Source organism: Ischnura elegans, chromosome 3 (assembly GCF_921293095.1).
Source record: "Ischnura elegans chromosome 3, ioIscEleg1.1, whole genome shotgun sequence".
Taxonomy (NCBI): domain Eukaryota; kingdom Metazoa; phylum Arthropoda; class Insecta; order Odonata; family Coenagrionidae; genus Ischnura; species Ischnura elegans.
In genome coordinates, this window is record NC_060248.1 from 22,236,779 (window position 1) to 22,262,465 (window position 25,687).

The following is a 25,687-nucleotide window of genomic DNA, read 5'->3' on the forward strand; positions in this document are numbered from 1 at the left end:
AGATAGTTTCTAGGGAAACGGGACGGTTTAATTATACTCCGAGTGTATGTCACGGGGAGTCCTATAAATATTTTCGCACAGATGTGCCGAACTTCGTTTATTCCTGACCGCGGGACATTAGTAAAATAGGCTCTGCGCTCGCGGCTGTCTCCAATTGGTGTGATTTCACCCGTTGGTGCCTGATTTATTGATTCGAATGTTTGTGGTGCTCCAATATGTCCATGGATAGCCCTAGAGCAAACTCACTCCAGTTGTTAATTCTATCAGGGAGTCCTTTTGATCACTGTGATGTTCGACGTTCTGATTAAAGGCGATGAAAGCCGGTTCTTTGCTATTATCCGAAAGCGATATGTATCTGACTGTAGGTATAGATTTATTCAGCTCCAAGTTGGAAATTTTATACTATACTTCACTACTTTAATGCTGATCGTATCCGAAATAATCTTGTAATAAGTCAGCTTGTTTTCATATGATATCTTATTCGTTTAGCATCTCGCCATTATGTGATAATTGGCTATGCGACATAGGCCTGTGGCATTAATATTAACTTTTGGATGAATTTCTTAGAGTGTGAAGCCTCAATAAGTCTATATAGGAAATGTTCCATCTCATTCACTAAAACTAGGATAAAACTTCTCACCCCAAAGTCATATAGAATAAACCTAAGAATGGATGAAGTTGAGAAAGTCGTCACTCCAAAAAAAATAACTGCAACAACAAAACGGAAGCCTTACAGGTTGTCTCCAAGGCCTAATAAGACCTGAATTGAGCCACCAGCAATATACAACAATACAGACCCTAATCGCGAATCAAAGAGAAAGAAATGGTACGTGGAAAACCATTGCAATGGTAGATTTGGCATTTCGATGATATCAGAGGTAGCGTTTTTTTCCGGCACGCGAGTCATTTGACAAAGAAATGATCCGAGAGGACCTTTCCGGAGTGACGAAAGTTGCATAGCCAGAAAGAGTGCAGGGACTTGGGTCGTAAAAAATTACAGCTCTGGCGCTCAGAAGCGGAAAGAGATGATGGAGGAGGAAGCCAAGTGAGTTTGGGGGATGGGTGGGAGAGAGAATTCGAGATGACATTTGAGGAAACGAAGTTGAAACGAGCGTATATCCTTTCCACGTTCTCATTCATCCGCTTCTTTTCGTGCGACGAACTAGCGCCTTATGCCACCTCTCTTACGTGCTTGATTTATACCTTTCAACTTGCAACGCTCGTTTCGTATGAGGTAATCATTTTTAAATACCAGTCCTCACTTTATTGCTTCATTTAACATATTAGAAAAGCATTATAAACAACTTATAATTAGAAATTTCGTAACTTATTATCCTGTAACATTTTTTACTGTTATCATTTCGTGAGAACTCCTGTTAATTAACTTTTTCGATAGTAATGGAAGAGTTTCGTCACATTTATTCAATAATTTTATGCTATAATCCCTGAAGAGTATCTTATTTCTAATTATTATTACTTTCTTCTCATTAAAGTCACATCCATTCAGCATTTTAATTAAAAAGTATCCCGATTCTCTATCATAACCTCGGTCCGTTCGTCTTCGTTTTATATTTGCGATAAACATATCTCTGTTGAATACTATTCGAGACTCAAATGACCGATGGCGGCGCTGCTGTCAGTGACGTCAATTTCCAATATGGCCGCCAGAGTGATGGTAAAATCAAAACAATCGTAAAGCATTGGCGTACGGAGAGAACATAAACCATAATATCAAGAGCTAATAAGATAGAAATATTCTTTTAAAACCTTAATATGGTGTATTTCTCGGCTTCTTTCGCCCGTAAGAAGATCTAGAACTGAAGAAAACTTCTTGACGATGTAACTAAAAACACATTTATCAGACTAACACCGGCAAATACCATCCCGCTCATAATAATGGCGATGTATATATTGAGTATGTTATATTGAAAATCTCTAAAACAGCGATCACGGATATCGGATACTTTTATGCATTGGATATACGCTATTTTTCTACTTTTTTCTGCGTAACCTGACACACGAACGATTTTCAATTGAAACAACACTATATTAATAGCTATAACATGTAAAACCAACGTATCTCCATTAAAATCGTCCTAATGAAGAGCTTTCTGCTCCTTCCTACGTGCAGGAACAACAGCCGTCGCCTCGCTTTGAAACAATTCCACTTGTGCTGCAGTTATTACAGGGTCGTAGAATTAAAGAATATTTAACTTCAAGTAACGGTAATAATTGCTTTGAAACCAAAAAGTAGGTATCACCCCGTAACTAGTCAATAAAACAGTGTAAAGGTCTCATATACACTATTCCTCATAGCACTACCGCGTCATGACCATCGTTCCTCTGTTTCGAGCGTTCTCCGCCAGGTGGTGTCTCCCTTGGCTGGAATCGCGAATTATCCCGTTATTTATCCCGCTATCTAATCAACTGATATGTGTCGCCCCGTTGTATTAAAATATTGCCAACCATTGATCTGTTGCATCTGACCTCCAGAAGCCAGCGACTTGAAATGTCGTTGATGCTAGAAAATTCCTAAAATCGGAGGAACACCTGGTTTCGTTATGTGTTATTGAAAAACACTTGAAAAACCTCACACCAAACCGAGCACATTGCAAAAATTCCTCGTTCCGTCCCGCTCAAAGATCGAACTACGTGAATCTATATCCACAAATCTATAAGCGTCCTCAACAGGCATGTGACGGAGGTGCTGGGACGACAGTCGTAAAAAAATAGGTGCTCGTTATAGTGATTGACTTCCGTCTTTACAGTTATTAAATTCCTTTATTATTTATGGGGAAAATAAATTTCTATATGGGGGAATCCGGGGCGTATCACAGGGTAAGCAATTTATTTTATGTGCAAAAAAAGGTGCTGCGCAAGCGACAATAACTATATGTTATAAGCAAAACCAATCTGGACTAGTTATAGCTATTGCCGCTTTTTTTCGCACTTAAAAATCGCTTTTCTCGTTCCGCCCCTGATTCCCCTATATCTGTTCATCTAAACACATATCTTATTTTACGTTTCCGTTGGACCTATAAATATAATATGGTTCTTATATTGACGATCTCAATGACGCTCTGAGAGATACCTATTGTTAATTGCTCAATCAAATAAACCTAGCTCGTAGCCTTCGATTCTACAACGTCTCTCAGCCTAATTCACGCAAAAGGTACTTAGCACTCTCTTTTCGCTTGTAGCAATTTTTGAAAGATTACGCTGTTTTCCTTTGTTCACCGATTAAATATTTCTCCTTCGGGTCCCATATTCTTGCCGCATACATTAGATGAAGCCTAGCGAGTTCCATCCTTGTTCATCCGCAAGCCCACCTTTTGGACGTTGGAGAAGCTTCATCGCTCGAGTCCCTTCCAGGCGGGTAGAGAATATAAAGGGATGAGGGAAAAATAAATGTAAGAGTGATCCGTGTGAGACACTCTTTTCCCTGGTGCTGGTGGCTCGCGCAGGACGGGGCCGCGACCCCCCTGGTTGTCTGCTCGGCCCCTGCTCGGGGGTTGAGGGAAGGAAAAATCCCCGCTCATGACTTCGGACACAGGTTCTCCATTAGGGGGGAGGGATGACTCCCCTTGGGGTCGGATTGAGAACACGTGTGTGATTGGACAGGATGACAAGGGGAGAGAGAGGAGCAAGTGCTTTGCGACAGCTGAGGGCGGGCGGGTGAATACGTTGCGTAAGGGAGTTGGACAGAAAGAGCATCAGCCGACAGGAAGTCCTGGTCGACTTCTTAGCCAATGGTTTAGGAGTTATGGTACTTATCAAGGACCAAAGGTTTTCGCGCTAATGGAGTAGGCAGAAACCGAAGAAAAATTCAACTCCAAAAAAATTGTTGGACAATATTGTCAATCAAAGTTTAATTAGCAAATTGGATGGAAAAAGGCACTTGAGCGACTACAACAATTTGCACTTTCTAGTAGTCAAAAATGCAAACAAAACACTAACAAAAAGTTTGCTCCATCCAAGCGGATGTTAAGGAGCGCAAAGCTAATATATCGACACAAACAGGAAACTCTATCATTTAGTTAGTCAGGCCTAATGTACAGTCAAGCGATAATGCAGATTCTTATCAGCCATTGTGTTAGAGAAAAACCTGTTACTTCAGTATGAAAACGCGCTTGACTGCAAAGATATTTGCAAAAAAGGATTATTTGGTCATGAAAAATGTTAAGCGAAATATTTGGTGCGATTTTTATGTGCACTATGAAATTATAATGCTTATTACCTCCATTGCCACCAATCACGATGCTGAACTAGGTACGCCTGAGATGCAGCTCTCATGTAGTTTGTACTATGAAAAGCTACGAAGATGGCTCATGTCATTTGAAAAAGAATCAGTATTAATCTCTTGTGTTGAGCAATATAAACTGTAATTATACGTATTCAATTCTTCGACGAGAATTGAAAAAAGTGTCATTTAGCCGTATGAGATAAGTATATGTACATTTGTTTTCCTGGAGTGTATGTATTCAACATCTTTGCTGCATACCAACTTCCAGCTCAAAGAAAAAAATCTTATCGCCTAGAAAAGCAGGGCTACATATTGCTGAGATATGGTTATTTTTTTAAAAGTAAAAACTTTTTCTTGACACTTTTATACTTGGTCATATTTATTCATCTCATTTTCGCTGTTATCAAAGTCAGAGGCTTAAAAAAATAGTTATAATAGTCATCCGCAGAATTTATACGTTTTGGTAGTAAATATCGCGCTAGAAAATCAAAGCAGCGTCTATGAAATCTTTGAAAACGATACGACAATGGATGAATATCCCTCGTTTTGGGTCTAGAAAAGTTTTATCATTAATGAAAGGGTTGGATAAAGAGATGACGAATAGGAGTTAAGGTTGAATTTGATTGGTGCGGAAAGCGTTAAACACAGGTGGAAGTCTCGGAGTTGAGTTAACAGAGCGATGAATGGAAGACGAGGAATAGGCGGAAGAGGAAGCGATAACGGCTCGACTTAACACGCGGGGATTGTGGAAGAGGGGGTGTATGAATGGAGAGGGAAAGGTCTGGAGGCGAGCCAAGGCAGGGAGGGAGAGGGAGAGTCTGAGATGATGAGTGCCCCGGCGAGGAGAGGTGCCAACTCCGGCGGCTTGTCTAGGTGTCCTCGGCGAGGAAACTATGTGAGAAGCCCGCGGGCGAATGAAAATTACGAATGGAAAAAACCGTCGAGGGGAATGTGACATGATTTACCCCTCCAAGCTGAATGACGCTAACGATAAAATTATTAGTGCTTGGCAAGTATGGAGAGCCGAAAACTCATGGCGTTGAATTTATGATTATCATTTGGCATCTTTTGTAGGTAGTTGAAGGATTTAGGTATTCACCATCAATTTATTTCTAAACGTTTAATGAAAAAAGCCGTCGAAAGAAATGAGACATGATTTACCCCTCCCAGCTGAATGACGCAATCGATAAAATTATTAGAGCTGGGCAGGTATGGAGAGCCGAAAACTCATGGCGTTGAATTTATGATTATCATTTGGTATCTTGTGAAGGAAGTTGAAGGATTTAGGTATTCACCATCAATTCTTTTCTAAACGTTTTGATTGCTTTCCCTCCTTTAATTTCAGGCGTTGAATTCGTGTGATCACGGTCATAGGATAGTCGACCAGTTCTAAAAATACTTTTGTTAAAATTTGAAATAGGTAGACCTAACTATTTTATACCGTAATATATGAGAATTATCCTCCAAATAAATTGATTCATCACATAGTAATTAAAAATTATGGTACTGATCATGAAATGTTCGCCTGCAGCCTCCTCACTGTGGGCTATTAGTTGCGGTACGGTCCTTTATCCATGAAATAATCAGCCAGTAAAGTAAACCATGATAACGATGAAAAAATCAGAGAAGGCGTGGAAATGTAACTACCCTGCGCGAGATGCAGTTACGGGTATCTTGAGCTTCTAACATTGGAACTGTGTTTATACCTTTAAAAGTTGTGAAATAATAACGGTACATCCATTATTTTCCAAAGTATCTCCCTGGAATCACTTTATTCTAAGAAACTGCAAGTTTTAGGCCTGGCATCAGCAGCAATCTTATGTAACTCTAGGAAAGGAGGGATGATTTATGAATTATAATTTGTTAAAAAAAGTCACTTTAACTTCGGTTCGTTGTTACTCAAACGCAAGAATAATTTTTGCATAGTAAGTGGAATAGATTGAATAAATCAATGCCCTCAAGCATCACTCAGATATTGATATGATTTCAGAAATATAAAACAAGGTTATTCATTCCGATTATTTGGTGTGCTTGCATAAATGATGATTATTTGGCGAGCTTGCATGCTTTCTCCTAGTCTATAGCATTTATTACTAAACCATACTGGTGCTATTCTTATGTAAGTCTTCGTTTATTTTTTTGCTGCTGTCTTCTTTTGTTTGAAGGTGTCTTAGATGCCATAGCGGTTTTAAGCAACCTATTAACTATTCCACCAAACGCTTTCCATATCTTGACGAAATTGCTGATCCGTTTCTCCTTTCCTCCTCCTATTGCTCCCATTACTGTCTCGTGTGGTTTATTCAAAATATCGCTTTTCCATTGAAATAGTAAATCTCGCATGAAATGGGAAGCCAAATACGAAAATAAATTATTTCCTGAAAATCATATCTTGGTCTTTATTGGCCATCCCTAATGTAGGGAGTATTACATTCAACTGAACGACTCATTTAACGGAATTTTATTATGCTTAGATCTCTCAAATGTTGACTGTGATAATTTGAATATGCTTCTGTGTGCACATTTTGTGTCTAATTTAGTAGTCAGAAAATTACAGAGCTGTATATTACCAGTTATAGTAAAGTGTGTCTTCGTTCGTACTAGTATGGAAGAAAAGGTCGATCCAATCTGCTGCATCTAAAGCGTGTATCAAGTACTTGGCGACCGAAAGTGATGTGGATTTACTATTTGATACTTTAAAATTGCCCCTTGTCAGCAGGCGACTTCTGGAATCCTCCTTTGTCGGGTAGGGTGAGGGTGCAAACTAAGTCGACGCTTCTCTCTTGGGAATTTGGTGGAATGTGGACGTGGAATCCTCTTTTTAACCTCTCACCTAGGTACCCTGTCTCAATCACTTACCTCCAACTTTACTCGATCGCTTTCGACCGTTAAAGAGAAGTTTCCCTTTGCCGTGGTTACGGCCAGTGTTTCACCTAGGATGGAAGGGGCTGGATGGGAAATAGGTATCACGTACCTCTCACCTCTTTATCTCTTGATTCATCCCTCTACCTCTCACAAAAAGTCCTCCGACGCTCATTATTATCTGATAAGTTGATTTTTTTATACATTTTAAAAATTAACTCGTAATTAAAAATGCTATCTCGTGTCAAAAAATCCAGATAAATAAAATTGTACATTTTTTGAGTACTCGTTCACTAAATTTACTTTTTACAAAATTTTCTGGTCCATGCTATGATACTTGACCGCTATCGTCAGTTGTAGAAACCAGCTAGCGTGCATTCGACTACGTTTTCAAATTAATCCGATAAGTTTGCCAGAGTAATTATTTTTCAATAATATAATCTTTGATTATCCGTGCAGAAAAAGGTTGAGTATCCAAGGATTATATTGACGTGATTATCTAACTTTTGAAGTACTTAAGTCGTGAATAATATTTTTGACTAAAGTCGATTTAGTGCATTTAAATCTATCATGTGATGGCATGAAAGCTTTCTCCTTTTTTTATATCAAAACAATCCCGTCCGGCTATTGAAACAAAATAGTGGGCTCCGTGATTTCACTCACTTTAACCGAGAAAACATCAGTGAGTAATTAGGATGTAGTCCAGGCTGAGTAGAGATTTTCTCTTTCTATATTTTTGTAGTGAAAGGATGTCTTCCCTTTCAGACTTGAGTTTTCTCCGTCAACGTTTGATGTAATTTTCCTTCCCAAGCCCCCAGTAAGCTCGGAAACAAAACCTCTTGCCTTTCCCTTTCATTAACCATTGACGGAATCGCATTCGGGATTACGCAAAGCGTATTTTTCCTCCCCGCCTCTCCTCTTCCCCGAATCATTTCCTGCACAAGCGGCGCTCAAGGCTAGGTTAATTTGTTTCGCATTTTCGTCTTTCCTCCTCCTCTCCCGACGGCAAAGCTGACTCTGAGGAGCTCACTCATCTCAATGCCCTCAAAACTAAATCCTCTCCCCGACAAACCGATCCTCGCTCGTTTATTTTTCCTCTTTCTCGGTTCGTCCTCTCCCCCTTAAACCTCTTTCTCTCTGTCCTGTCTTCTTTCTCTCCCTCTCTTTCCCCTGAGTAAGTCCTTTCCTTATTTATTCCTTGATAACTCTCTTATGTCGTCCCCGTCTAAACTCTTCTTCCCTTGGTTTTTTTCTCATTCTTCTTTTTCCTGCAAATCTCCTATTTCTTCTTCTCCGGCAGTTCATTCCCATCTCATCCCTGTCCTTTTTTCCTCTCCAATACGCTATCTCTCCGCAATCTATCAATCGATTGACTCCTTAACTCTTTTTCTCCTCCTTCTGGCTCGCTCAATTTTCTTCTTCTCCATCGCGTATTTTCTTTGCTCTCCCCGTCCGTGTGCCTTCCTTCCTTCCTTCCTTCCAGCCTTTCTCTCCCACCACCCCCTCCGAAGCATCGCTCTCCATCCGACTCTTTTTAACCGCCAGCCGAAATAAAATTTCTCATTCCCCTTTTTCCGCCCGAGAACCCTTTTTCTTCGCCCACGCACAACTCCCACCCTCCCCCCCCTAATCTAAGACGCTCCCAGACGCGGTCCGCGCCTCCGCCACCGGGATACCTCACCCGAAGAGAAGGGATTTCTCCCTTCTCCATTTTTTTATTTCTACATTATCATTTTGAATGTCGGAGTAAGAAGAGGGCTCCCTCTCTATTCCTTTCTTTTTTATTCTCGAAATGGATTATGGGTCCCGGGAGAGTTCAACCGAGGAGTGGCTATGGAGGCCGTGCACGTGAATAAGAATAGTTTTCAGGGCCCGATATTCGACCGGGAAGAGTTTTCGGACGATGTAATGGGGAGCGGTTACAGTTATTCCGAGGAGGAGGACGGGGATGAGGTTGAATGGAAGAGTTTTCAGAGGGATGGAGGATTTCGTCGGTGGGATAGATAAGGGATGAACGAGAATTTTCTGAGCTGGAGAAAATATCTCGTGGTTAAAGAGAGAGAGGAAAGGAGATGTGTCTACTTTTCGACGGTCACGCTCCCTTGCTTTTTTCCTGAATGGGGTACTCCACGGGGACTTAGAGCAATTTGCATGAAGCAGCACAGCGGCGAGACGGATGTTTTTAGACGACATTGAGGTTTTCGACCCATCTTCTTCAGTTAATCCCAAGTTTGGGGATCGTATAATGAAAACTCTGGATGGAAGTGCGCAATAAAAAGCCATATGAGGTCTAGGGATTTAGCAAAAGCCGGATATTGCGAACTTAAAGCGGTTTATTTCGGGCGATTAGAGATATTCTTCTCGTTCACATAATAGGAGAGTTGGTTTTGTGAACGAATGGATTCTGTAATTCATGAAAATAATAGGCCAAGACCTTGAAACTATATAAGTTCCGTTATAGTTTGTTTGTTTTTAAGCGATACTTCGAGCGTTATTTTAGAAATTGCTTTAATGTAGAATTCTTATCAAAAACTAACGAAACAATTACGAAATAAGTTGAAAATTTTTGCTGCACAAAAACGATTAATGTAAGACTAAACATTGCTAGCTATCTTCGCTTTAAGTCAAAATGTGTTCCTCGTCTGTAATAAACCTGCAATTACCGCGATCATTTTCAATGTGTAACCACTTCATTAGTGGAAGAGAAAAGGACAAAAACCTCATAATCAGCCCTTACGGAATGTGAATTTGATCAATTTATATTTTTAAATCCAGCTCAAATATTTTTTTATCGAATTTAAGGGCAGTATGGATAAGTCGTTCCCATGGGAGGCGTTGGGAAGCTGCCGGCCGATTTTTAATTTTGGAAATTACTGCTGCACCCCGAAGCCATATTTCACGCATCCTTGTGGCGACGAAGAGGATTTATGTTTCCTTTTTTTTTTTTTGCTGTCATAATTTTTCAACCTTTACTTTATTTCGGCCGCCAGGTCTCCCCCCAGCCTCCTGCCGCAGTATGCTCGTCTGGTAACCATGGCAACCGTCGAATGCACGACTACTATCGCATGTTGAAAGGGGCAAGGGGTATGAGGGGGCAAAGGTTGGAAGTGGAACTTTATTTCTTTTCGTGGTCCTGAAGGGGATGGTGATCGCGGGTGGGTTTAGCTATCTTTTTCGTGCATTGGAGAGTTGATATGGTCGATTTTCGTGCTCGCTGAAATAAATGGAAATTTTAAGAAAATGAGTCGAAAGATAAAAGAGATATCAGCAGCCTTTGAGGGGAAAAAAGTTTTTGTTCCCTCTAATTGCATGTGAAAATATTTTGGGGACTCTCTGGATAAAAAAAACACTTTTTTTAATTCATCCTTTGTGGACCGTATTTAAAAATCGTGCATTTTCAATACATTTTTATTAATGCAGATCCACCAGAGAGAAAAGCTCAAAAAATATTGTTTTAACTGAATTCGACTTTTTATTGAATTTATTTGAGTTCAATGGCTACTTTAGCCGTTGCAAGAATCGAATGAAGTTTCTTGATAAATATATTTATAAGACTTTGCAATAAATCGATTGGTATTCTCCGAATAAGAAGAGAAAAAAAAATTAAAATATGTGAAGTTAAATAGCTAGTATAAATGGCTAGAATATAGTAAGAAGGTGTGTTAAAGATAGAGGAATCAAGAATATTTTGCTGTTGAAAGAAAACACTAGAGAAACAGATGAAATGAAAAAAGACTGAGTTGACTCTATGGAAGGTTGGGGGACCGCCAGCGATGACAAACAGTATTTCATTCGCGTGCCAAGAATAAAATAGAAGCGGTGCGGCGTGCACATTGCGTGTGGGTGGTGGCTCATAACTGAGAATTCATTGCATTTTACTGCCTGTGCACTCCCTAAGGGCAATGAATGCAGTCTCGGAGACAAAAGAAGGCTCAAATTGAGGAGCGCGTCGTAAAAGTTCATTACCGTGGCGGTGCCAAGTGAACGTGAAACTGGCCGCCATCTCCGAACGAATGACTCGCGTAGTTTTGATAACAGTAAATGAAAAGTTGGGCATGTCGTCGTGAAAAAAGGTAGACGTCAGGCCTATTTTAAAGTCTTTGCAAAGCGAATTCCATTCCGTAGCCACGTATAAGATTCAACTGAATTTAAGACACTGCTACGAGGTGAAATCAGGAAGAGCTAGAAAATAATTAATTGCGATCCCCATTTTTACTTTTTGTGTCCCTAAGGGATCGTAATGCTGAATATAAATGGCACATTAAAAGACTCCATACTCTTCAAATGGTTTACTAATCGCACTATTTTTACAACATGTTGCCTTTATTTAGAAATATTTTTATTTGGGACGTTTTTGATTCATTCTAGGCATTCCTTAAGGGAAAATGCTTTTAAAATTACCAAGAGATAGAAAATAATTATTTTGCGTTCCCCGATGCGGCTTTTAATGCCCCTAAGATATATGAAGCCTGAATATGAAGGGCTCAGTAAAAGACTCATATCTCTTTGATTATGGTCATTATGGTTAATTAGTCACTTTATGATTGCAGCATTTAGTCTTTTTTGACTCAAACTTAAATTTAAACAGTTCATTAGTGACATAAGAAACTTTGAGATATCCACATTAAAGTCTTCTTTGAATCATTCATCTCCTTCGCAAAAGCCTTCGAGTTGGTGATAATCAATCTTGACTTCGTACGACCATAAAAGAAAACGTAATACGAAATTATCCAAAAAGGCTGCTTTTGGGCACGATCATGTGATAACAAGGGAAACGGCACAAAAGCCCAGTAATTGTAATTACGCCTAAGAGTATGTAGGTGAATTATAGTCTGCAGTTTTTTTTCTTAAAACAATGTGAATCGCCAAAAATAAATTGTATACTCACGCTGATGTATTACGATAGACTAATGGCATAATAGATTAAGTACCTGTACTATTTATAAAAGAATATGGAAACCTTTTTACTCCCTGGGAGAGCTAAAATTTTTGCTGACCGAACATTAAAGCTTGCGCTATCGATAAAGTGACCTGAAAATAAAATACATAAAGATACGCCAAGAAGGCAAAGTTATATGATCAAAGGAATGAAGAGTACTTCATTACGCCAAGAACTAATGATTTATTTATTTTTCATTGAAGTATTTGAAAAGGTGTGTACTTACGACGGTGGAAAATCAATTAGGTTACTCTCCCTTTGAAGAGATCAGATTCTAAGTAAGTTGAGAAGATTTTTGTGAATAAGGTACCTTTTCCAGACACTTTTTGATTGCATCCAATTATTTCGGCTGGTAATTAGCATCCAAGAAAAATAAAAGATTTTGAGCATGAAGTTCAGGAGCGTCTAGGGCCGATGAATTCGAGAAATGTAGTAGACCAGGGGTCAAGTGGTCAATTAATATGCGGGAAGCTCGCTCTATCTAATGTCTTTCAGAGATGAATAGGTGTTTTCGAATGATTTCATTAGTAATTTTAATTTAAATAAGAAATTCTGAATGCAAAGCTAATTTAGAACTGATTCTTATTCGTTGGATTCCCGCATTTCGAATAATTATGCTTTTTGAATATGTCCATTAATTCTCCTTGTCATCCAGTGACAATGGTAATTGTAGGAGCGTTTTATATCATTTAAAATTTGATTTTCCAAAAATATAACAAAAAATGCTCAGGTTATAAAATTCCAAACGCTCGACTACAATGAAAAGCGATATTAGCAATAGCACTAGGTGGGGTTTGCTGTGAGTGACGACGGTTTGTATCGAAAATGTTTGGTGTACCTTTTTAAGTTTTCCAGGGAATGAATTTAAAATACAAAATAGTAAGACGCAGGTACTTAAATTCTATTCCCCTTAAAATAAAGTTGTTTGAGAAGGAAAATAGCTAAAGCATTCTCGGGAGTTACTAAAGCTCTCAGTAGGTAATTTTTTCATGGCAAAGCGTTGGTGGATTCCCTCATTCTTAAGCTGTGTGTGCTACCAATGGCGTAGTAGAGACCCCACCTACTTTTTCTCGAACTTTCATTTCGCGCTAAAGCAGTTGGTTAAAGCTAAGAAAAAATCCGCTTCAAAGAAAATTTTTGGACTGTATATTTTTTTGCAAACTATTTGTGAAAGTTGACTGAAAAAAGGTCAAATGAGCGTCTACATCAATTTCCTCTCTCTCTCTAGTTACCGCCAACAATAGACAAAAAAAACAAAGCACACGCGAAAAGTTTGCTCCGAACAATGGCAGGAAAATTAGAGCAACACAAACGTCCTGGTGTCAACAAATATCACACGCAGTCCGTTCTCCGGACTCTCCTCTGCTCCGTCATTTGTTACGTTCTCATGAGTCATTAGCCTTTTTAACCGTCTCCCTTCCTTGAAGGGAAGAAAGACAGCTCGAGGGACGTGATCGACAGGTGTCTGTCTCCCCTTACCACACACACGAAGTAGGTTTTTTTCTTCGCGACACTTTGTGGGGTGCGTGGAAGGAATTAAGGGGAAAAAGGGGCGTGGTACTCTGTGTGTGTTATCTTAAACCGAATTGTGTGGGGGGATGGGAAGATAAGACGCGGCAGTCTTTTTTTTTTTTTAAAGGGGACGAAACTGTGGTGAGGGGGCACTATAGCACGAATGTATGACGTTGAGAAACGATTTCTGAAGTGGCCGGATACACGGGAAGAGGGGAAGGCACACAAAGCTGGGGGTAGAAGAGTCTTGTATAGGGTTAGAGAGAAGGCAGTGGGGGGGGGGTTGGAGATAGAAGCGGAATGGGGGTCGTGGAATATTCCGAGTGTTTTCTTCGGAAAGTGCTCTTCCCTCACGCGCGCAAGCGAAGCCTTTTTATTCGAGTGCTGTGTGCGAGTCTTGTCAGTGAGAATTACACGGGAGTAAGACGCATGGGTCGTGTTGTGCCGAGGGTGAGTTTATCCTGAAGGGGATGAGCGCCAAGGATGGTGGGGCCTAGGGGTTAGCGAATGAATTTTAACGCGGAGTTCACTGGAAGAAGTAGGGAATGGTGTGGCCAGGATGGGGAGTCCATGGGGTAGGACATGGAATCCATCTACTAACTGGGTTACAGTTCTATTGCAGTTGTTTCGCACGTCTTTTCTTTCGATTCGGAGCAAAAATATCACTATCGATGTCTATCTCTCTCATAGAAGAGCAATACTTGCCCATAGTGATAATTTACCGACGAATTTGTCGACTTTGCACACATATGCTGTCAATCGATTATTTTTTAGTTTGCACTTTCGATCCACGCAAAGTATTTTTAATCTTAAAATAAAGTTAAATTTCAAGAATAGAGTGTATGCTTAGTGCTTAGAATAGAATGAGCGCTTGAAAGGTATTCTCAATGCATAAAGCATACGCGGAAACTATGTAAAACAGTTACTACCTCTCTTACGTCAAGGAATTTTTATTGTATGAATGAGAAATTACGATTTAACTAAAAACAAGTTACCGTATGAGCAGTAATTAACATAAACCATGTGAATTGACTTATTTATGTCAATTTTGGTGCACTATATCTAGAAGCTGAACATTCAACGATGGCTTTAGTGGAACCACTTAGACGAGGTATTGTAATCTAATTCTTGAGAATGTAAATTTTTAAGGCTTTTTTATTGAAGTTTAAATTAAATTACCAAAATACCCAAAAATTATTTACCGTATTATATATAATAACTGGAATCATTGGAAAAACCTTGACATCTCGATGATAATTTATTGATAGCAGTGTACGAGGAAGATAAAAATTACATATAATAATATTGCTATTTGTACTTTGTCTGAAAAACCAAAATATAATTTTCGCTTGTATTAATCGTTGGTGAAACGATTGGGAAATGGTGGGAAAGCGATCCTTGAGAGTTTGCGATAAAAATTTTATGCTTCATAGCTATACTCAATCAGCGTAAATATTTATATCCCATCACTAAAACAGCCCATTTCATAATAAATCGTTTCTTCAATTTTTAGTTTAAAAATATGCTTGTTGAATTTCACTGATTTTTTTATTTTAACAAGTATAATTCTTAATTTGATTTGTTCACGACATATTATTTAATGCGACGAAATAGATGATAACTCTTGTTTTTGGCACTGGTTTTCTAGCTGCTCTTTCTGTCATTTCTCTTCGTTTTACATGAACAAATTCCTTATGTTCAATATGATTACTATGCCCATCTGTTTCCAGTATTACATCCTTCCGTTACTAACCACAGCGTAAATTATGCTGATAAAGAAGAAGGGGATGCATATTCAGATCCGAAGATCGTATAATCGAGATCTCGTTTTAATTAAAATGTGAGGATCGAGTGGGTAGCAATTGAGAAAAAAACGTTAACATTGCTGCGGAAGAGGCTGAGGGGGCAGGAGGATGGATGAAGGAAGCCACTTGTGCTTGTGGAGTGTGCATCGAGTGCAGGGAAGGAAGAAGTCAGGTCGGGAATGAATCGTAGGGGGAAGATGAGTATGGGATGCAGCAGTCGGGAGGGAATAAGACGCGCCGTGGAGTGGGAGCAGTTTCTCCAGTGGCTGAAGAGAGAGGGGTAGGGTGCTCGGAAAGTCGAGGGAACAAGGGTGTGATGAGGCATTTCTCTTGAATCTGGGATATTTATTTAAGTATATCACACCAAAAGCAGCACTTAGGCCTTTAAATTGATTTATAAACAAAATAAATTATGTAAATATAATTAATTGACGTGTATAAAAATAATATCATAAATAACAACCATTTTCAACGTAAACAATACATACAAAAGATCGGTGTCGAAAAGATAGACTTTTCACTTGGTTATTAAAATTGGAGCGGGAGGCAAAGATGTCAAGAGAGGAAGAAGTATTGGAGATTGAATTGAAAATAGAAGGTAGGCGGAAAAAGATATTGCCAGACGGAAATTGGGCTGGTATAGTGCTTCAGTATTGCCGTTTTTGCGAGCAGGAATGCGTAGTGAAAAGAATGTTTGGAGATCACTGGTTCTGAAGGACCCATTCATGATGCGGTTAAGAAATTTGATGTCTAATGTCAATCTGCGGTGGTTGGGGCGTAATATATATATCAGTGGCGGCTTGCTCATAATGACTCACGGTCGCTGCCACTCCCAAAGATTTGAAAAAGGAAAAAAAATTAAATACCCATTCAATTACAATTATACATCTTATTAACCAATGTATTTTTTTCAATCGCATACACCGAAAATGTAGGAAAAACACGCAAAAATAGCGCGAGAAGTTCGCATTTGTAGCTGCGGGGCCGTGGCCAGAACGTCCCAACCCATCACCATGCAGTTATACGAAGAGTGGTAATGGTGGGGGCTGCTGGTGCTATGACGCGTCTAAGCTGGTGCCTTATGGAAGTCTTGGGACGCCGTCCGAGCATGCGCAACGCGAAGTATCTAGTGAGTTGACACCGCCGCGCCGCCCGGCGGCTGTATAATCTTGGTGTTGCAGAATACCTTGTTTTGGTGACCAGTTGACTTATTATGTGTAAATTGTTTTAATGTAAATAGGCCCAGCTGTAGTTGATTTAATCGGTTCAGTGATTTTTTGTGTTTTATGGAGTCATAATGGTCTCTATAATGCCTTAAAAACTCACTAAAATGCCCAAAATATTAATAAATTTTGACCCCCCGGTGGAGTGTGCCCCTCCCAACATTTGACTCACGAGCCGCCACTGATATATATACACACATATATTTCCCTGCGCCCCCATTCCATGAACGCTTCCGTCGAGTAACGATACGATGGTGCAGCGATGCATTCTCTTCTCCCGTTCTCTCCAAAAAAGGCGTGGGTATCTCTCATCCACGCATATGCTATTTCACGAGACGTTGGATTTGTGGAAACGGAGTCGAGGGTCACGGCGTACACGCTGGCAATGCTAACGACCGTAAATTATTCGAACGAATTGAATGGATTTTATGCTTAGAGGAAGTACCAACACAGTTTCTATCGTAAATCAGCTACTCTGTGTTGGGTTCAGTTCTCCAGAAATTCATGAAATTTAATCGTGTTTTTGCGCACGAAAGAACTCATCTGTAATAATGAGGGCAATTATTATATGTGATCAAAAATATCTGTCGTTTGTCTCAGGACCAGAGGTTTTCGTGAAAGAATATTTCATGGAACGTTGGTTTCAGAAGTTGCTATTTCTTTTCAATTTTACTGTAAATCTCATGACAAGAAAATGAAGTGGAAGTAAGGGAAATACCTTTTTGATGCTAAATAAATTATGCGTTATCTTTTTGTTGCAGATAGCTACTTTCCTAAATTGAGGCTAATTTTTTCGTTATACTCATGCTTTTAGACTCTATTTTTACCAGTATCTGCGCCGTATATATAAATGTGTAACGCGTTATCTCGAACGTGTGTGATGTATGAGTTTCATCAGCTACGGAAATATGGGGCTTCATCTTAACATCCTAATAGAATTACTGGTATAAGGCATTAGGAAAATGAGGTTTTATGAGATAATGCAGAAAGCAGGTAAGTTCAATTTAAAGTTTCGGCTTTATATACGAGGATACAATGAATCACCATTCATTATTTCATCTATTCCCATGGTAGCCATAGGCTAAATAATGCATAAGTTATCTCTTTGTATCAGATATGAAAATATTTTGTGAAAATCAAATATAATGAAGCTACTGGTTCCCTTTAATTTATAAATTTACTTTAGGTCCCGTAAAAATGTAGTTTTCAATGAAGATTGGCTTTTGGAAAAGGAAAAGAGGTTAAAATACGAGAGAAGAACGGATTTTTTTTTCATCAAAGGATAAAATTTTCCATGAAAAAATCAATTGATTTGTCCGTGCTTCTGAACCGGCTAGCTCAATTGTTATCGGTCAGACATGTTTTTATTCATTAAATTCCCGCTTAATTGCATTTAGAAGGTAAGCGTTTTTAATGAATCAATCAATCTATGGATTGGCCTCTGAAATATCCCAGTTTAAGTCCCGATGAAGGCAAACAATTTTTTAATTGAACAGATCAATCTAATCATATATATTCCTCTACCATCCGCGACATCAAATGAATTTGTATTATTAAATTCTTGAAGTATCAGAATCATTTCATTCTAACGGTAAATTCCGATTGAAAATTTAACTTTTTGCGTAACTATTACAAAGATTTTTCTCTTTTTATTGGAATTTCTTTTGGAGAATTTGGTAGAGAGTGGACTAACTAATCTGTGTTTCTTAAGTTCTGTATTAAACCTTTACCGTTTTTTTCTGTGTGTGCATATCTTTGTACTAGTACATATATCAACGTACCTTTCCAACTCAGTTCTTTCATCATCGTGGATACCTTTTTTCTTAGAAATTCATCTTTTAATCGGGAGTATAGAAACATACGGCTTTAAGAAAATTATTCCTCTGACGCCTTTATTTTCTTTAGGCTCCCACCTGAGGAACTCATTAAAGAGAGAACTGACTCTGATCAATATTCAGTTGAAAGTTTAATGGTTCGGTTTCTTCATATTACCATTTAATTTGTTACAGTCTCTTTTGTAATGCCTACTTGTACACCATTACGCATGAAAACCTAGTGTTTCATTAACCCTTTATAATCTGCTGCTTTTGGGAGAGGTTAAATTTCCAAACTTCTCATTTGAAAAATGTGAAATTTTTTCTCAATCATAATTATTGTGGCAGCTTAAATTCTCGGCATTAAACTTTACAGCGTAAAATAACGAGTAGTTTAAGTAATTCCTGAATAGAGCTGATAATGTATGCATTTTTAATGTTGCTTAGAAACTTGGTTATAGTGGTTTCATTGAATACAACCCTTAGAGAACCCAGTGTGTCTCTTATACTACGGAACCTGGATAATTCGAACTTCTTCAATTCGAATATTCCTCTTGGTCCCTAGCATTTTGTATTCAAACAAGGCTAAAAATTTGTAGATCATTCGAATTTTATTTTGGACAATTCGCATTTTTGATGTATCAAATTAAGGTATAAATTATAATCTGCGACTAAAAATAATTATGAATCCATCGGAAAATATACTTTACTAACGCTATTGTCAAAAGGTTTGTGTTAGACAAAATGCGCGATGTAAATAGAATCTTTTATAGCAGCCGAGAGACTTAATTCTAAGAAACAGGCAAAAATATCATCCTTTTTTTAAAAACAGTAGTGTTTGTTTGTACTACATTCCTGTTTTAAGGTTATTTTAATCTTTTTAACAGGCGTTAATCAAAGTTTTTGTATTTCAAGAGTGCCAATTTAATAAAGAGTCTTGATTGGAAATATGAATTTTATTGTTTTGGATCTATTTATTAAGGAATTATTTAATTCAAATTTTTGGATATTTCGTAGTTTTGAACTCGTACCTTGATGTTTGAATTATCCAAGTTCCACTGTATTACAAATTCCAATTGGTATTTCGGAAGTGTAGAAACCCACCGGACCCAAAAATATGTGAGTAAATTAATGAGGCATGCGAGCGGGAAGGAGAGCGCGGCGACGCAAAATCCGTGACGAGAGGGTTGGATGCAGGAGTGCGTGGAGTGTGCGTGGTGCAGCGAGCGAGGGCGGGTGCGGGAGAGGTGAGCGCGGCACCCCGAGGCCTTAACAACCGCAGCACGCGTGCAGTGGAGGAGGGAGGCAAATCAATACCGCATCGAAAAGACTGGGTGCGGAGGAAATGGCAGCGAGGGGGAGGGAGAAACGTCTGGTCGAACGCCACGCAGCGCGGACGTCTTTTGTTTGTTCAAGTCTGCTGCCGAAATCTTCGACGTAGGCGCTGTCCTTATTAATGCGATGGTATTTTTGTTCTTCGTGATTACGTGAAGATTGCTGAACGCGTCTCGACGCGAAAGGAATGGTTTTATATTTTTTTGAGTGATTGATTGCATTGTCAACCTGATATTAACAACATTACGCAGAATCCCCTTTGAAGGTTTTTTAAAGGTACAGAATCGAATGAAAAAACACTAATTTAAGCACTCTGTGTATTTGAGGAATCGCGCATTGTTGATTCAATGATACCTAATTTTAAAATAACATCCACCAATCTAGGTATTGTGAAAGTAATCTGTACTCTATAATCATTTGCTTACTAGTTTATAAAAAATTGATTTATTGTGGTGATTATCATATGATTTCATTCCGCGCCGGTAGTTTTCACATACTTCGTCCGTCTTCATTTGGGCGCCTCATCTGTCCCGAACTATTTTTCGGACACGTTTCCTGTAACTTTTCTCTTTTTTCTGACCGAATTCGGGCACAAGCCATCTGGGCTATAATTTATGCGGCCCGCACCTTGTTTTTGTATTTCCATTAAGGAATGTTACTACGGTTTCCCCGTTTAATGATTGGGGTGATGGCGATTAATCAGTCTACTGTTTTCATGTGAATTCGAACTCCCTAAGATTTAATTTTAATCGATAAAAATATTCGAATTCGATATTTTTGGACCTGCATTTGATTTTATATCTCTTGCATTGAATAATATCCCGACTTCTTGTTTTGCTCCTTTTGACCTCCTGTGGCCTACCAATTAGGAAAAATGATATGTTTATTAATATATTGAAACTTTTTTAGCCGGCTGGTGATGAATAGCAGTGACAAATGGTAGACAAGTATAGTAAGGAGAGCCGCAATGAGTTTTTATCTTGAAGAAGCCTTATGATAAACAACTAAACTAAAAACCTTTCACGATGGTCTGCTAATTTTGGGGTATTCAGAGAAAATACCCGTCGGAAAGAAACTTCAACGGCTAATTTCTCGTGATATTGGCCCGTTTCCAGTGGTATGCTTGGGTGAATCCCGGTAGCTTTGGTTTTCAGCCGTGGAATGGGGAGGTTTCGTTCCCTTCCCGCACTCACATCTGACGCGAGGGGGCGACTCCGGCTGTTGACTGAGGCTTTATTTTTGTTGGCGGGTGGCGGAAACTTTGGCAATTTTGAAATACTCGAGGGAGGAGGAGGGGGGGTGGCTGTGTCGCTTTGAGAGGGTTATGGTCGAGGGTGTTGCTCTGTAGGATCTCCACTGTTACCTTATTAATGAGCTGTTAATTAAAACGGAAGAAATATCGTCGCAGCTTATTCGGAAGAGTAGGCATCGTGTAAGTAACCAGGACGGATGGACATATTAAAATATCCCCTCATTACAGTTGCGAAACGTCAGATATTATGAATATTTGATAAAATATGCCATTTAATCTTTTCATCTATGTTGCTGGTGGTTTTCGGGTATTGCTGTGTAGAAAACATTTAAAAAACATAGATAAAAGAAGCTGTGAAAGTCTTCAGACGAAAATTAATCTTTTCATGTTGTAACTATGCCCGCATTCCTTATTTTTCAATTTTCCTATGAGACGATACTCTACTAAAATTTGTAGAAAATTTGGTAGAGCTTCTCCCTGCTGTGTTGTTATATTCAATGCCTTTTCAAAAGTATTGCGTGTCTTTAAAATATATCGCTGTTGCCATGTAAACTTTTCTGCATGCCAAATTTAAGTAGAAAAATATAACTATTCTCTGTAAACGGTAACTAAGGATATTGGCAATGTTTTCTATATGATTCATTAAATACATCCATTCTCCTTTCTTGCAGGTCCAGCTGAACCATGTTCGATCACTGCCGTGGTAGAGATTTCACCGAAGGCCGTTGAAGGAAAGACATAAATCAAAAAGGTACGTCATGTGAAATACATTTTTAATGAATATATCGCATAATTTTAACCTATCTGTACGTATTCATCATTGATGACTTTTATTAATTCCTTCTAATGAGTTAACAGGTATTTTTTCACATTTGGAATTCGAAATAATGTAAATATTGTTAACTTTAGCATTTTGTCATCACTCCTTGTATTCATTTGCGTAAATCGTAGCACTACGTATGAAAGTCTCTGGGGCAAGTTGGAAGATTTCGAGCATTGAATCGTCGCTTTTTTGCGACTATATTTTTCTTAGCAATTCTTGTTTTTGACTTCACTTACCGAGTAAGTTTTTCGTTAACTTGTTATTAGTACAAGTAGCTTAGGATTAGCTAGGCTAAGCTTCCTTTTTTAGTATTTATTTTACTAATATCATAATTTATGTGTATCAAACAATAACTGTGGCATAAATGAATACTATAGTTTCAATTTACAGTTTTTCTTCGCATGTTTAATATTTATTTTCGTAGGGAACTATAAAAATCCCCGATATTTTAGTGAAAGTTGTAAAAGGTATATCGCAGAAATTGCACTGTCTCGACAGCCGGAAAATCACGATAAGAAGTCAAGTTTACATTTAGAAATGAAAGGAAGTTGCACATTTCCACAATAAATTAATGCGTATGACATTTTTCGGGTCACAGAGCCATCATCTTTTACAAGAGTCTTATCTTATACAAAGTCCTATACATTAAATTACGTCGTTCCCATTAAATACTTGTAAAAAAGTACAGCTACCTTTCATTTCAATATGCCGAAACTCCACTATATCACGCCCGAATTGGTTCAATTGATCAAGTTTAGGTCCATTTTCATATTTATTATTTAACTTAATTTCAGAATCTACCGTTGAAACCTCTTTACTAATTCTCTCATTTCTCTCCTTGCAGGCACCCCGAGACCGGCCTCAATCATGTCGATGACGGGCAGCCTGATGCAGCCGTACGAGGGGAGCGCGGGAGGCGTGACCCGTGCCGGCAAGCGGATCATGACCGTCTCGCCGTCCTCCAAGTCGCCCCCGTCCACCTCTCCGGGGCCCTCCTCCGCCCCCAACGGCGGTCCCTCCCCCGGGGGCCCCAACGGCAACCCCCCGTGCTCCCTGCCCTCCTCCGCCTCCTCCTCCTCCTCCTGTTCGGCCGCCGCCTCCTCCGCCTCCTCCTCGTCCCTCACGCGTCGCTCCTCCGCCTCCGGGCACCACCACCATCGCCACCACCACCACCACAGCAAGCGGAGGCGGGACTCGGAGGACTGCTGCTGCTGCTGTTGCCGATTCCTCGGCCGCAAGCTTCACCTCAACTCGCTCTGGTCCGTTTGGTACGGCTTCGTGGCCCTGGTCCTCGAGGCGTGCGTCATCTCGGCCGCTCTCAAGCGGATGGCGGCCGTGGTGGAGCTGCCGTGGCCGGCGCAGGACCCGCCGCCCCTCGGCACGTTCCCGCTGCACCCGGGGCCGGGGATCGAGATGACCGTGTGTCTGGGGCTGGGAGCACTGGCCGTCGTGCTCGTGCCGCCATTCCTCTTCGCCGCCGTCTTCAAGGTGAGCATTCTTACGCCAGACATTGAGTAAACGCATTAAATCCGTAAATTAAATTAAAAAAGAGGTAAATTCCTCGCCTGCCAAACATGAGGTCGCGGGTTCGAGTCCCGCCTGGGTAATTTCCCTTATCCAGGGCATGGTTGTTCGTGTACGTTTCATTGTTGAATTTGTTAAATGCCCCGATTTAAAATGGCCTATGAGAGCTGTATTCGGAGGTTTGGGAATAAAATAAAATAAAAATAAAAAATTAATAAGAATCCAAATAAGTATGAAATATCTGTGGAGACTGGATCTCTGATTTCCATTTTAAGTTAGATCTCTGATATCCATGTTTTGACTGACCTACGCAGTCATCAATGGGGATATACGTTAACCCGCCGTGGAGTTAGTTCAAAATAATGGACATATTTACTTAACTCAATTATTGGATCAACTTAATAATTATGACGACTGGAAATATATATTCATAAGATTGTGTATTGAAAAATCCACTTTCGATACCTTCCTGGATTAATGGCATGATTTAATTTATTTTACATTGATTGATGATTAAAAATAGATATTTCAGAATTCTCGTTATTATTTAGTTATTAAAATGAATGCTGTGCTATTTAGTGTCTCAGTGTGGAAATTCAAGTGCAGACCAGTGTATTGCTTTGCGCGTCAGTTAGGAATATCTTTCACAGGATATGAGTGACTGATTGGTGCGGCAAAGGGAAGAAAATAAATACAATCTCTGAGTTTTTACGAAATTCCATCTAATAAACTTTGCCTGCGAATTAGACCTGTCATATTATATTATCAATCCAATTTCTCTGCACCTTACATTAATAAATTGGAGAAGTTACGTCGTGAATACTTGTTTGATATCATAGTAGTATATCCAAATGTCTTTCCGTGCTTCGCAGGTGGGCAATCTGGCCAACGACGGCTATAAGCACGGCGTGCAGCTGGACGCGTGCTCCCGCGACCCTTCCGGCCTGAGCCTTGGGGGCGGGGGAAGCGGGGGTGGAGGGAGCGGGGGCCTGTTGGGCAGCCTCTGGACGCACGGAGGCCCCACCGCACCCTTCCTGCACCTCGTCTCCGCATTCTGCCTGCTCCTCGCCAGACTCATCATGGAGGCGCGCCTCATCCAAGCCGGATTCCTCCCTAAAGGTAAGAATTCCTCACATATTTCCCTTGAACGAATCTTAGGATTTATTTATCTTCCTATGGGATGCAGTAGTTTCAGAATGGGTGGCCCAAGGATTGAGCTTGTCGTATTTTTCTGCTTTCTTTTGTACAAGCGTATTTTTCCATAATTCAACGTGTCATTCTTTCCTTAACGAGAGTATCAAAAATCGTATCATTAGGTTTTTTAAACTTCAGTTTTATTCTATTCCGTATTTGTTCGATAAATCTATTCAAACTACTATTTATTCCCAAATTGCCCTTACGGTAAAGTATACGTTTGATCAGAGGTTAATTTTGTGAGACCGATAAACCTATTTGTCGAATTGATGAGGGATATTTATTCGATACTTTAAGGTATTTTCTTTTTTTTCGGCTTTATTCTTGGTTATTTCATGTTTTGATTCAGATTTCGCGTACCAAAAAATTGTAACTCTTTTTCTCCTTAAATAGTCAGGTTCATTGACCTGTGGAGTGAATCTACTGAAATCTCCCTCATCATGTACTGGAGTTCTTTAAGAAACAGTGTCACTGAGCGTCTACTCTTGGGAACTGAGCATTAGTTTTGGTAATGGATGGGAGGAAACTCAATGTAGTTTATAGGGCAAAACTTTGCTTCATAATTATATCTCAGCCGAAATCTATTTTTCTCTCCTCTATGCTTCGATATTTTGTAAATAAAGAAATGCAACTTCACCGTAAAGTTTTTCGAGGTGCTTAACGGATGAAAAATTGAGAGAGAAAGGAGACGAATGAATTTTGAAACAGATTTCGTGTTAACTAAGGTCATCTCCATTGTTTCTGCTTCGTACAAAACTGGACGTGACGCCATTAAATGTGAGGAGAGTGTGCAAATGTATTCCGTTTCCTTTTTCTCTACTTCTCTTCCTAAATGCAGACGTGAGAGGACGGAAATGTAAAAAGTTTTCGTATCTCGAGAAAAATCCTCGGAGCAAAGTTTGAGGAAAGGTTTGGTGCGCAGTGAGGGAAGAGGAGATAAAGATAGACTGAGTCTGGCTGAGAAACTTTGCAAATCCTCCAGAAACTGAACGAGATACGGAAGGCATCTGCTTTTCCCTCGTCGTCCCCGAAGGTTTTTGACTGTAGCGGAAGTGAGGAGATGATGTGTCCCTCTGTGAAGAATCAAAGGGTTTTGACTGAAGGCTAGTGCAAAGGGCGAAAGTCCACAGAGAAAAGAATCATCCGCCTTGACCGGAATTCGAA

The 25,687-nt window shown here is 39.6% G+C and overlaps 1 protein-coding gene across 3 annotated transcripts in view; it reads left to right on the forward strand.

The window, feature by feature from the left end:
- Positions 1-25,687, forward strand: part of LOC124155554 (protein tincar) — an 803,451-nt gene that overhangs the window by 426,388 nt on the left and 351,376 nt on the right. For all 3 annotated transcript variants that reach the window (XR_006864202.1, XM_046529476.1, XM_046529477.1), the window contains exons 6-8: positions 21,654-21,733; positions 22,650-23,293; positions 24,202-24,448. Coding sequence is in view for 2 of the 3 variants with exons in the window: in XM_046529476.1 (XP_046385432.1) it covers positions 22,673-23,293; positions 24,202-24,448 (868 nt within the window). In the remaining variant the exon portion in view is untranslated. The remainder of the gene's footprint in view (positions 1-21,653; positions 21,734-22,649; positions 23,294-24,201; positions 24,449-25,687) is intronic.